Consider the following 14,108-nt stretch of genomic DNA (forward strand, 5'->3'; position numbering starts at 1 on the left):
TGTAATCCATGATCGCAACCAAGGAATTATATACATTGAAAAAATCAAATGTAGTACTGAATATGAACCTGGTTTGAATTATAAAATAAATGACGTCACAGAACTCTTGCTGACTGTAAGCTTCATTTTGGACAAGCAAATTACAGTTTGTTCCATATACTTTCCTCTTAATTTGGACATCACTTCTAGTGACATCCAGAATTTAATCAATCTACTCCATACCCATACGCCATTTTTACCCCTGAGATTTTAAGAGGAGCAACGGATGCCACATAATCCTGGAGGATGTCTTATAACGGTAGAGGAGCAACGGATGCCAATAGAAGGGTCTGTAAATGAATACCCCAATGGGAGTGGCCATTCTCAATCAACAAATACTCCTTTAGAACTTCGTCATAAATGGTGGTTCAGCACAAGCAGAATTTGTTTAAAAACGTGCTGTGGCTAAATAAAATACACATTTTAAAACGTCAAATGGGAATCATGACTTTCCTACCTAAATGGCATAACTTCGAAAAATCCATCAAGAATGTTTAAAAAAAAAAAAAAATTAAAAGCATAATGGAAAGTACATTCCTATTCCTCTGCCTACTCTTAAAATAAACAGTAGCCTTACAACCTATCCTGAAGGAATTGCAGAAAAATTAGGAAATATTTCATAAAAATTTCCAGCAGAAAAACTGCTCTTTTTAGTGTCCAGATTTCTCTTGATCTTGTTGAGTATAATAGAGAACCTTATCATGCTAAATTAACCTTACAGGTTCCTCATGGAAATCTAAACCGTCTCTCCCTGGTGAAGACACTATTCTATATGAAATGATAAGAAAAGTCGAAGCAGCTCCTTTAATAAAATCTTGGTAATGGGGTCCTACTAAAGAGCTGGTCATCTAAATACAGATACTTCTCCAGCCTGCAACTACAGACCATTAGCTCTCACTGATTGTGCCTATAAGCTGATGGAAAAAATTATTAACACTTTTGTACCTGGAAACCAATATGTTTCACCCTGCCAATTTGGCTACCAGAAAAATCGATCTACTCTAGATCCCTGCTTAAGCTATCAAACCAAATTCAGCAAGACTATAGGGCAATTATATTTAGAAAAAGCATGTGATACCACTTGGCTTTTTGGCAATATGAAGCAGTTGTTTGACATAGGTTTCAAACGAAACAAGGTAAGATGTTACATTTTCTTTTTCCGAGATTCTGTAGTCATAGTTGGAAATCACATACCTAACCCTTTCTTGTCATTTGTTTTGCTATTGCTATTAAACTCATTCTAGAGAAAGTACCCCACCAGCAACAGGCTTTTTACTTGCAGATGACTTTGCATTATATGATGCAGGATGTGATGCAGTATCTACCTGCCAGTATGTGCAAGAGTGTTAATGCAGCCATTTCAGAACTTCATCTATTGAAACTTTATGTAAATTCACATGAATCATTACCGGATTTAAGAGGAGATGAGTATGAATCATCACCGGATTTAAGAAGGCAAGAGCTAGGGTTGCAGTGTACAGTGCAGCTGAAAAGCTCAAAAGAGAATCCAACCATTAAGCTCTCGACAGAATGCAGTTCAAGAATGTTTAAAACAAGATCTACACCTTATGAAATCAGACAACCTGAAGAATTAGACTCTGATAAGATAAAAGCCCAGAAAATGCTTGAAGTAGATCGTACACATCCCTCTCTCGCATATTCAGGAAGTAAGCACGTGGACTAAAAGCTAAGAGAAAGTAAGATCACCCAGAAGAAGAGATAAAGAGCAAAGTTTTAGAACATAATATTGAACAGAGGAGTAAAAAAAATTACACTGACGGATCAAAATAACAAGATGGAGTGGGAAATTCAGTAGTACGTGACAGGAAGCCTGCAGACTCTTCTATTCATACTGGTGAAGCAGCACCCATGGTCAATGCTTTGAAACTTGTGCGCAAGATTATAGTTGCTCGAGAAGTGTCGTGGAAGCATTGAGAAAACTGAACCCTTTTCACTCTCTGACTCGCAAAGCTCAGGAGTGGCTCTTCCATCTTGCTATCAGTCACAAATCAGTCCATTTTTGGGGGGTTCCTGCTCTTACAGAAATGCAAGGTGAATTAGATGACAGGGAGACTAAAGATGTCAATAAGATGCAAATTTTTAATCACAAAGAGCCCACGCTGTGATATGAGAAGAGTCATTAAAACTTATCTTCTGAACAGATGGCAACAGTGGTGATCATCACTCCCGCCAAATAACACAAAAAAGAACATGAAAAGATTCAAGGAGAATTATGTTTTTGGGGACCTGGTCATAGCCTGAATGGAAGGTCTGAAATCAGTCTGACCCTCCTTGAATTGGGCATACTAGATTGACCCAAAATTTCATTCTGTAATTAGCCAGTGCCCAAGAGTGTGAGCCCACTGTGATAATCCCCTTTCTGTCGAGTACATGCTGATGTGGTGCTCCAGAAACACCCGTTCAATGAGGGAGAACCATTTAAATGGTAAGAACATTTCGGAAATTTAAAATGACAGTGTAGATATAGATAACCACACGGGACATCTACAAGTTGCCAAGATTTTTAACGAAATAAAATATATGTAATATTACATTTACTTTTCATTACTAATCCATGGTAAATAATATCCTTTAAGCTCCTTGATGCCTTAGGGAAAACAGAAATAAAAGGGGCGCTGAATATACACGTGTATGCACGTAACTCTGAATGTTACCAGTTAAGTATATTTATATAAACATGCACATTCCACTTACAGTAATCACGAGTGGTTTATTGATAAGGTTATTTTATCTGTTCTTACAGAGTGATTTCCCCTGAAGTTTAGTTTTTCGAGTGAATCTTTCCTTGTTTCTAAATCATAGATATACTAACCATGATGTGATTGAGAGAACGGTCCGCCTGGTGCTGAAATCGACTCTCTTAAAATGTGACGTTGACGGTCGCTGCCTAATCTGCAAAAGAAATATTGCATCATGATCTCTCGATTTTTGTTTAAATAAAGGACAAGTAAAATTCATTCATTTGATTCGTTCAATTCTTAGAGTTTAATAGCTTCCGTTTTTGAAGCTCACTTGTTTCTGAAGTCACATTTCTCATTCTAATCCTCCTGGTTAAAAATTCATCAAAAGTTCTTCATCTTACCAAAACTAACTGTATATTTTCTTTTAATTGGATGTTGATTTTTGTCGCTTTCAGTATATTCTCCCTTTTTTTAAATTAATGAGCTACTGACCCTTCGGTTAGTAAAATCCGAAGGGTCAGTGTCAGTTGTCTTGCTGTAGGATTTTTTGTTCCTAGCAACATAAATTGTAAAGTCTTTTGCAGGAAAGAGAAAATGTAGACATTATTTGTCCTATCAAAACACTGGCAACATTCCAAATGATCCTTGTAGGTTGTGGCGTTCAGGATAGTAAGTATATTGGCAAGACGGTTTTCAGTTTGTGGGATTGAAATGACTTGCATCATTTTCGCGAATGTATTGTTAAAACATCGGTGATGTTGTGTTTGGGAGCAATTGGATTTGAACATATCAAAGAGAATTAAGAGCTAAAGTGAGGATAAAAAGATAATCAAAAGTGTGACGTTTTACGTTCTTGATGAACACTTGAACTTGTCTCAGTTGTGACTAGAAATGAAAACAGGTTGACAGTGAGCTAATCCTCTCAGCAATCAGAGTATAAAGTTTATTTTCGAAGCCGGTGTACATATTCCAGTTCATGATGATAATAATAATAATAATAATAATAATAATAATAATAATAATAATAATAATAATAATAACATATTTTGCAATGAAAAGATCATTCGAAATAATGTAGACACATGCAAGAAAGTTATTAGAAAGGTAGTAGCAAATGAAAAGTATACCAAAATAAAAGAGACAAATACTGCAAATGAAACAGAGGGAAGTCACATTGGCAAAAAAGGAGCACCCTGTTTCTTCCAGGCTTCTACGGTAAGGACATAAGCAGGTCCCCTTGGATACTAGGATCCTTTGGCTGCACAATTAAGCCCGCAGACAGGGCCCGCCGCATTACCAGAGGACAAAGGTTCCCTCGAGACACCTCGGAGGATAGCCCACATTAATCAGATAGATATGACTTAGTTTTGGAATGATGCAACACGGTTCTGCTTTCCAAAGCTCCTCGAATGACCGGAATCCATCTTTGGCTCCGAACTTTAAAATTGGCTCCCGGATGGATTCCGTGTCTTCAAGGAGCTTTAGAAACGGAACTGTTAGGTGTATTTTTTCAAAACTAAGTCAAATCAATATGATTAATTTAAGCTACCCTCCAGGGATTCTGGAGGGAATCTTTAGTCTGTAGCACTTCCGGGGACCGTCTGGTGGTTCCCAGAGAAGCATAAAGACCCTGTGTTATGAAGTGGGTCTCTTAGCGGGCTTAACTGTGGGGCCCAGGGACCCTGGTTGGTTATCCAAGGGGACTTATTCACCTTTATTTTTGTATGTATAATCTGTTATTACCTTTTCCAATAACTTTCTCGCGTGTGTTTAAATTATTTTGAATGATCTTATTATTATAACGCCGAAATCGGTTCCCAATTTGAAAACTTACTTATAAGGGGCGAAGTTGGTCCTATTCCATAAATTGCAAAATCATTCGAGTCCAAGTCTGGAGAGTCCATTGGGCAGAAATTGGGGCAATTTCACTAGTTACGTCTATTAGACTACCATTACCCAAAAGCACACTCTCTCTCTCTCTCTCTCTCTCTCTCTCTCTCTCTCTCTCTCTCTCTCTCTCTCTCTCTCTCTCTCTCTCTCTCATTAAAATAGGAGGATGTTATTCCTTTTAGCGAATTTGTTCATTATTTGGGGAAGGGGCGCGGGATTTGAAAGGAATCATCCTGATATGTATATTGGAGGATGTATAATGTTTTGGCTTTGCTTCTGTAAACCGATGGCTCCTGAGAGGCGAAATTTTAGTGAGGCACTTTCTGTATATTAGTAGTTTTTATTCATAAAATCTCTTCACATAACATCCTTCTTTATAGAATTAAAACTTTGGTGACGATAAACTAATCCTCTCAGCAATCAAAGTTTAAAGGTTAGTCTCGACTGTGGTGTACATATTACTGTTGAATTCATGTTTTGTATTTGATATCGCAATTAACCCACCACCAACCTGATGCATAATAATAATAATAATAATAATAATAATAATAATAATAATAAATATTCTTCAATAAAAAGATCATTCAAAATAATTTAGACTAATGCAAATATGTTATCAGAAAAGTTAATAACAAGTAACATGCATTCAAAACTAATATACAGAAATATCCCATTTGAAACGGGTGGAGGTCACATAGGCCTAAAAAAACACCCTATCGATTCCAGGCTGCTACAGTAAGGGCATGGGCTCCACAATTAAGGCAGCAAAGAGGCTCACTTAAAAAAAAAAAAAAAAAATTTGCCTTTTGCCTTCTTTAGGAAGCATCAGATGGTCCCTGGAAAATTTTTCCAGGAACCAAAGAGTCCCTCCGGAATATCCGGTGCCCCTAAAGTTCAGGTATACCTGAGCAATTTTGCCTGCACAGGTAGGCATACCTTCACCACTAAAGATCCAGTTTTTTTTTTTTTCCTCAGTTCTCTGTAGCAGCCATGGTATGAAATTAGCAGTGAATGAACATGGACTACTGTTGTTGTATTTGTTCCATTAGTATATTGAATATTATTTTGTTCTTACTTTAAAACTGAATTACATAATAATGCATAATCATGAATAGACGCATATATGCATAATCTTGTTTGACATTACTTCGCTATATTGGATATTTATTCTCATTTAAAAACTGATTTGCATGTATGGTTTATGACTATGAATAAACATGCTTGGGCATACAAAGACACTGTCTTTGTCAGCAGCAGAATCAATGTCCTTTAGTTTTTCGACTAATTTAAAATATGCACCTTTTTAATCCGTTATGAAAGTCTTTGGATTTTACTTGCTTCAGACAAGGCTCATTCTAATAGATTTCAGTGATCTCCTCAAGACATTCAGGAATGATGTTGCTACTTGCAGTCTTTAATATACATAATTATTCTTTGTGTGGAAAAATTGCAAAATTATAAATATATATTAATCCAACAATCCCATCAATTATAAAAAAAATAAATAACTCGGATGCATCATTAATATATGTATAAAAACTTGTAGAATCAATGAAGTTCTGCACTTTATGTTTTTGACTGGAACGTACTCTTCATCCGAGGACGGGGAGAGAACTGAGCAAAAAAGGTGGCCTCCCCACAGCCACACTAACTTTCAGGTGCGCATGCGCAGGTCGTTTCGACAAAGGCATATCGATTGAGAAGAACTATTTGCTCAGGTCGCCTGCGCGGGCAGAAAAAACTGTGCTGGTTGTCCACATTAACGTTCAGGTGTGTCAGCACAAGTCGACGGTGCAGGCACACCTACTTAGATATAACTGAACTTTAGTAGTTGCCTTTAACCAGTTTGATATGAATTAGTTTTTGAAAAAGGCACATAACACAATTTCTGCTTTCTGAATCTCCTTGAAGACGCAGAATTCTTCCTTGGCTCCGGATACTTATCGTTTGCTCTAGGATGGATTCCGTGTCTTCAAGGAGCTTTTGGAAGTGGGAACTGTGTTATTTTTCCAAAACTAAATCAAATCAATTTGACTAATTGAGTCTATCCTCCGGGGATTCCGGAGAGAGTCTTTGCTCTCTGATAATGCCGGGGGCACCTTGGTGCTTCCCAAAGAAGTCCAAAGGCCTTATTTTATAGTGGCCCCCTTTGCGGGCTTAATTTCCTTTAGGTTGAATTCAAGCGTCTATGGATTTAAAATCTCTTGCACAGCTTCATAAAATTTGCATCATCGCACTCTTTTATTGCTGAAGAAAGCTCGTCTATCGAGCTGAGTTTCGTTAAAAGTCACGGCTTTGTCGTCAACATATTTCTCGAAATTTGAAGAGGTAAACAAACATGACACATTAACAGAGTGCATGTTCTATATGTATCAGCAGACTGCAGCACACCGTACGACCCCGTAATCGTAGCTACCTCGATATATACATGTATGTATATATATATATATATATGAGTGTGTGTGTGTACATACATATGTATATATATGTGTATATATATATATATATATATATATATATATATATATATATATATATATATATATATATATATATATATATATTATATATTACAAATTCCTATTTCATACCCATTATAGGAGGTCGATAAGTAGATAAAACCATTTCCCCTTGTTATCCACATGAACCAAAATACTTAAATGTCCACTTGAACTGATTTATATTTAATAAGAGAAGTGATCAAATGAGAAGAGAATGCAAGTGACCTCACCTGTAATCTTCTGGAATGGGATGAGACCAGCCCTCTTGTTCTTCTGGACAGGGAGACGCAGCCCCTGGGTAAAACATCACCTGCAAAGTAAATTTATGTTAATAATGATAATATAAATCACACGAATGGTATTCTTTTTGATCTTCGCTATCTAAAGAGAACAAATGATTGTAAAAAATATTTATTTATTTATTTCTGACGGCGGTTCTAAGGAATGGAGAAATCGGGGAGTGGGAACATCTTGAGAGTTAATTTGTTCCTAAGTTAAGAAATTATTGCTTTCAAAGCAGTGAACTGGAAATGACTCTTTGATCAACCCCTCTCTCTCTCTCTCTCTCTCTCTCTCTCTCTCTCTCTCTCTCTCTCTCTCTCTCTCTCTCTCTCTCTCTCTCATTATTAAGGATAATAACATCCGTTATGTTTGCAGCCGCTGTTATATATCTTTTCATAATAATGACATACCGATATCAAAATACGATAATCTTATCTGCGTAATTAGTCGTGTATAAAGATACGATTGTCGGTAGATGCATCCTTGAACACTTATTGTAGTGTTGCTTGATATTGTGGATAGTATATACTGTAGATCACTGAACTTACTTATCTCGCTGAATTCTGATGAAACATTGATAAGTTATTTCGAGATGAAAGTTCAGCAAGTGTAAGAAGGATTAGTAATTTTCAGTGGTGGGTTTTAAGTAAGATTCTTGTGTTATGTTGCAGAAGAATCTAGTTCTGGAAGTCCATTAGGAAAACCAAATTTCCTCTTGATGAAATTTTCTATTACATGAAATATTTTATGTAACCGTAAACGATTATCACATACGTGTAAATACAAAATGTCATTGCACTCGTAAATTTTTAAAAATATATATACAACTTTGAAAATTAGGAAAACTCTAAACAAACCGACAGGAAATTCTTCTGAGGTCATTATCTTGATTTTTTGTATGAAGATTTGATCAGTTTTTTCTTCATGTTATCTCGATAGTATAAGACTTGACATTGACAGCCCTATCATGTTTTGGGAAATAAAGCCCCAGGCACTTTTCCCATTTCTTTTCCTTGTCTCTATTAGGCCTGGAGTAGATTGAGGACGTTAGGTTGCTGTCTCATATACCTTTGTAAAAGATGAAGAGGAAGAAAAGTTACAATTTGTAATAGATCATTATTTTTGCGCTGACGTAGGGATCCCTGGCTAGATATCTTCCAAAGATTAATGGTAATCATTTGTTTCAGAATGCTTGACTCGTTGGTCATTTTAAGTTATCTACTACCAGAAATGTCACTTAGGTGTTTTTGTCCACTCTAGGTGACAAATGTGGAAAGAAAGGTAATCTTTGTTCGTGAAAAAGCGCCCGATGGAAATTATACAAATCCATAACTAGTTGGACTTCATAATAGAATGAAACAGACTTCCTGCGAAGGAAAACTATTCATTTTGTGTGTAGTGGACGATAGTTTTAAACTACACATCCGATGTTTTCACCGTTCCCTCTTATTCGATCCATATCCAGATAACCACCGAGACTAGTGGGTTGAACTTTTGCTGAGACATTTCGTAGGAATTTCTGTGATCCACACATCCATACAAGATACAATCAAACCAATAGATAAATAAAATATGGATCTTTTGCAACTCTAGCGTCTCCATTTACGTTGATAAGTCTAACTTCGCCGCCTTTTGATGATGCAACGTATTCCACGTGTACGATCAGTCATTTACTGTCCTAACGAAAACAAGAAATTTATCGTTAACTAGACAGAGTTGCTGAATGCCCTTCTTGGTCCCAGCAGCTGGGCTGTGGCTGTAAATATATACTAAGGGGAAGGGGGAGTGGAAGGGAAGGGGAGGGACACACACTCACACACAAATGCAGCCAAGGAAATTATTATAATAAAAGAGGAAGGGTAGGAACACACACACACACACAGAAAGGCAGCCAAGGAAATTAATATAATAGTTATCCTTCCTATCTATGAAGCACTCTGCCATCTCTGAAGGATTTTATTAGTTTAATAACTTTAGGAAAGGAATATTAAATAAACTTTTTTAACATAAAGCTGTTTCCACTGACAGGGGCTGGCTCCCAAGAAAAGTAGACAACAATCACAGCCAAGCATGATTAAAAGAAATCAGTGGTGAGAAAATGAAGAGAGGATTTTAGAAGAAAATCAGGATATAAGTTGAAAGATTAGAGGAAGAATAGTGTGGCTTACAGGAGGAAAAACACAAAAGATATGAAGAACGTTGAAAATAAAAGAGAGAGAGAGAGAGAGAGATAGAGAGAGAGAGAGAGAGAGAGAGAGAGAGAGAGAGAGAGGTCATTCACACTAGAACTGCTGAGTCTTGGATGTGCAGAAAACTTGTACAGAACAGTTGCTTCCAACCCCAGAAGCGCATCAAACCCACTTTGCGCCACTAGACTCTATTTTTCCCACACACTCGCTTCCTTTTATGTTAATGTCCTTCCTTTCCAATACCACTTTCACTCTCTAGGTTTTCCTCCTCTTCCGTCGATCATATACATATTCAGAGTATACCTTTCATACGTTTTTCAGTCTCAGTTGCCCCATCACCTTCATATTCCAGCATCTCACAAGTAAGCTCATCAACTCCCGGCACCTTTGCTCTTCATTTAATTGATGATACCTTTAACAGCCACCTTTGCAATTATTTTCTACCCCTGTGAATTCCGCATCATTCAGTTTTACTTCACTTGCTTTATTTATTTTCGGTAGCCGGTCAAAATCCTCATTTCTTTCAACTGTATTGTAATAAATGTCATAATCTACATCATTTTCAGTCATTCCATTATTACTATTAAGATGCTTGTTTATAATGACCTCTCTCTCTCTCTCTCTCTCTCTCTCTCTCTCTCTCTCTCTCTCTCTCTCTCTCTCTCTCTCTCTTTTATATTTCTTACTCCAGCTCATAAATTTTTATTTTCCACGTTCTTCATATCTTTTGTGTTTTTCCTCCTGTATGCCACACTATTCTTCCTCTAATCTTTCAACTTATATCCTGATTTTCTTCTAAAATCCTCTCTTCATTTTCTCACCACTGATTTCTTTTAATCATCCGCTTAATGCTTTGTTGTTCAGATAACTCATAACTGAACGGTTCCAAAACGCTATTATTTTTGTGCCATTCCTGCATCCAATCTTAGCCCACTCTTCATCCATCTTCTAGTTGAAAGCTACTTTAATTTCCTGGCCACCAAACTAACTAACCCTTTCTTGCTAGTAGAATCTTCATTCAACTGTTGTTTTCCAGTCAAGAAAAAATTTACCTCTCGACACTCCAACCATTATATCAGCCACTAGCGGATCCAGGGCGTTGGCACCTGGGCACGTGCCCCCCGCCCCATGAAAAATAATGACAAAATAATAATATTGAAGATATAGATAATAATAACATAAATGAGAAATATAAAAATAGGAAAAAAATAAAAATCTACTATAGAAATAATATAAAAATAGGAAAAAGTAAAAATATAAAAATATATAAAAATATAAAAAATCTATTATATATATATATGTGTGTGTGTGTGTGTATATATATATATATATATATATATATATATATATATATATATATATATATATATATATATATATACAGTATGTATATATGTATGTATATATAATATGAAAATTGGTGGCCCCCCCCCCAAATAAAATTTTTCTGGATCCGCTAGTGATATCAGCCATTACTGCTCGAAAGCTTTGCATCGTTTGTGAGGCTTCTGGGTCCTACAGAGGTGTAATATGCAGATCATTTGATCTACGATTGCTGGAACATTATTCTACTTTTTATATGTCAGCATCATAATTCGACCTTTTTCTTGCTGACAGTATCTCAGTCTATTTTACTTTTCCTCAGCAATGGTAATTAGGTAATTATGATTTAGACAATCCTCAGTAAGTGTTCTGTTTGGGCATGCTACATAATCCAATTGAAAACACAGCCGTCCTTAGTTCCTGTTATTCCCGAACTTAAATGTGCTTGTTGGCAGAACCTCAGCATCATTAGTCTGTTGAGGTTCCTTGATGTTCAACTCAGTAATAGGCATACTAAGATCAATTTGAACAAGTTTCGACTCGTAACTGCTGTCAAGGTCATCTTGGATGTAACTATTTGATTCAGCCGACACATGCACTACCTTCTGAAACAGCGAATTAGTTGATCTATTCTCATCTAGAAATTTAGTTGATTCTTCGGATATCATTTTGCATCAAATTTAGAAATTCCTTTTCCAATCTTCTCCACCAAAGGTTTTGTCTCTGGGGTTTTCTCATGCACTGAGCAAAGATGGTGAGTGTGGAAAGGAATTAGAAGATAACGAACCCAATCCAGTTTAGATTCAATTTGAGTGTCTTGCCTAACTTCTGAAAATATTTTATTACTTCTCTCATAATCAAAATATTTTTCCTTGTCAAAAAGGTCGTTAGGCAGCGTTCAGAAAAGTATTACACCATTGTGTTAGAGAGAAAAAAATCGGTTGTCAGACCAGAGAAAGATATTAGCGTACAGGAAGATATTTTTCGCAATCCTTCACGAGGTCACCGACTAATACATGAAACTTGGTGATTGCATTCTAGAACAGTCACCAACCTCTGGAAACAGCGTCTGACTCTCTTCTTGAACAGCGGGTGAGAAAATAGCTCATTGCCGTTATAGAAAGAGTTGTCGACATATAGATAACAGGTGATCGCCCGACTAGAGAAAGCTTCTGAATAACATTGGAAGCCATACTATAGTCATTTTAGGGGAAGTCAACTGATTAATATTTGAAGGAGAAAAGGGGTCAGATTGCCATGATGGTCAGAATTTATGGGTATCCACCTTTGATTGTAGAGCAAATAAAAAAAAAAAAGCTAGGCGTCGATTTGGCCATAGTAAATGAAACTTGCCAGAAGAATATATCAAGTGTTCAACAATCCGTTCCCGTGAATTCATGTACAGTATTCTGAAACAACATAACGTCTTCCTTCTTATACGATTACTCCCGTGGAGTCACGCATAGAAAGAAAACATCCTTTTATTGTGTAATTTTCATTATGCATGCAAGTCACTTGCAAATGTCCCATACGCATATTTAGAATCTCCTAGTGTCTTGGAAAATGTTCATAATTTTACCATTGTTTTTATGTGAATATTCCATGTTCATATTATTATATCTTCTTCTTCTTCTAATATATTATATGTATATATTGCAGTACATCCCAAAGATGGCACCCACACAGAACTGAATGTTTTTTCATTTAAAAACTTAGATTAATTGCTCTAGCTAAAACGACTTTACTCCTTTGAAAGACGACAAACATAACAGACTGCCTAGTCCATTCTTATAATAATGCACCAGTACAATGATTGGCAAAGCTCTGATTACTCACTGTATCTCTCGACGGTCTGGCTGAACGAATCGAGTAAGGTATCCACAGATATTTGTATCCCTTTTGAGTCCGTTTTTACGACCGGTAAGAAAAAAAAAGGCTAGAAATCCGTCTTGCCGATCAACCAGATGAAAGCCACTGTGTCGAAGTGTGGATTCGTCGATGGTTCTCTCATTGGTCTCCGATGATAACGATTCAACGCTTCTTGCCCCTTATCGGGATCGACGTCTGAAGCCGCCGAAGTGTCGTTTTTTTGAGGTCGGGGTCGGGGGGGTTAGGAATGTCGGTGTGAGGTGGGGGAGGTATGACCTGTGGTTATCGCTAGGTTGTGGAGAGAGGACATGCGCGCCTTATGCGTTACATTACCGATGTGAAGTACTGCTGGCGCTTCCTAAGTTGTTGTTAACAATTTCAGTTATTTTTTCATGTCATTTTCGACAAAATAAGACGTCTGTACCTTAGCGTTTGACCATAAGAATACTCATAGACTGCTTCTGTATCTTCATTTTTTTCGCAAATTACCTGTACATGGTTTGCTTTTTCATTTTTTTTATTTTCGTATAATTGACCAGTTATTCTTCCATTATTCTAATACTTAAACAGTATTCATGTACAACGTTCGCAGCTAAAGAACTTGGCAAACCTACCGCTGAAATTTGGCTCCCAGTTCATGCGGTTCTGACGCCTACCGCTATCTTTCTATCGCGTAGCCTCATCGATACTCAAGCTACGATTTTTCTGGTGACGACGCTGGTTTTGTCGATAAGAGAACAGGCAAGAGAAACGGAGGAAGATGATAGGGAATAAGAGATAAAAACGTGGTGGCTGAATGACCGATTCTATTGTGCAGAGACGACTGGTTGGGAACCTGTCCGTGTAATGAGTTTGTCAGTCGGGAAGAGAGAAACATTATGCAGATAAACAAAGACTTATTACAGACGTGAACTACTACTCAAACGGATTGATTGCAAGAGAGTATAAAAAGACTCCTTATATAAAACAGTGTTATAAATATTCATCTGAAGTACATTCCGTGTCCCCGTATGGGGTACTGCCGTCAGTGCACCTCACGCACGGTGCACTGTAGGCATTACTTGAGGTTCTTTGCAGCGTCGCTTCGGCGCCTAGCTCCAATCCCTTTCATTTCTTTTACTGTACCGCCTTTCATGTTCTTTCTCCCATCTTACTTTTTACCCCCCCCTCCCTTCTAACAATTGTTTCATAATGCAACTGCGAGGTTTTCCTCCTGTTACAACTTTGTAACATTTACTCAGTTTTCCTTTCAGCGCGTATTAACCTCGTACGTCTCAGCGCTTGGCCTCAGGCTAAATTGTATATTCTGTTCT

The 14,108-nt window shown here is 37.0% G+C and overlaps 1 protein-coding gene and 1 long non-coding RNA gene across 5 annotated transcripts in view; one reads left to right on the plus strand and one right to left on the minus strand.

Annotated features, from left to right (window-relative positions):
- The window catches only part of LOC136852560 (uncharacterized), a 364,973-nt gene that overhangs the window by 312,074 nt on the left and 38,791 nt on the right, over positions 1–14,108 (plus strand). The gene's annotated exons all lie outside the window — the stretch shown is intronic.
- Positions 1–14,108, minus strand: part of LOC136852556 (homeobox protein Nkx-2.2a-like) — a 221,554-nt gene that overhangs the window by 19,866 nt on the left and 187,580 nt on the right. Inside the window, exons 1-3 of one of the 4 annotated variants that reach the window (XM_067127321.1) lie at positions 12,763–12,954; positions 7,363–7,442; positions 2,873–2,952 (exon numbers count right to left, since the gene is read on the minus strand). In XM_067127321.1, coding sequence (XP_066983422.1) covers positions 2,873–2,952; positions 7,363–7,439 — 157 coding nt within the window. In that variant the 5' untranslated portion in view covers positions 7,440–7,442; positions 12,763–12,954. Of the gene's footprint in view, positions 1–2,872; positions 2,953–7,362; positions 7,443–12,762; positions 12,955–14,108 lie in introns of those variants that run through there. The other 3 variants (XM_067127323.1, XM_067127322.1, XM_067127324.1) reach the window with 3 other exon arrangements.

Source organism: Macrobrachium rosenbergii, chromosome 25, assembly GCF_040412425.1.
Source record: "Macrobrachium rosenbergii isolate ZJJX-2024 chromosome 25, ASM4041242v1, whole genome shotgun sequence".
Lineage (NCBI taxonomy): Eukaryota > Metazoa > Arthropoda > Malacostraca > Decapoda > Palaemonidae > Macrobrachium > Macrobrachium rosenbergii.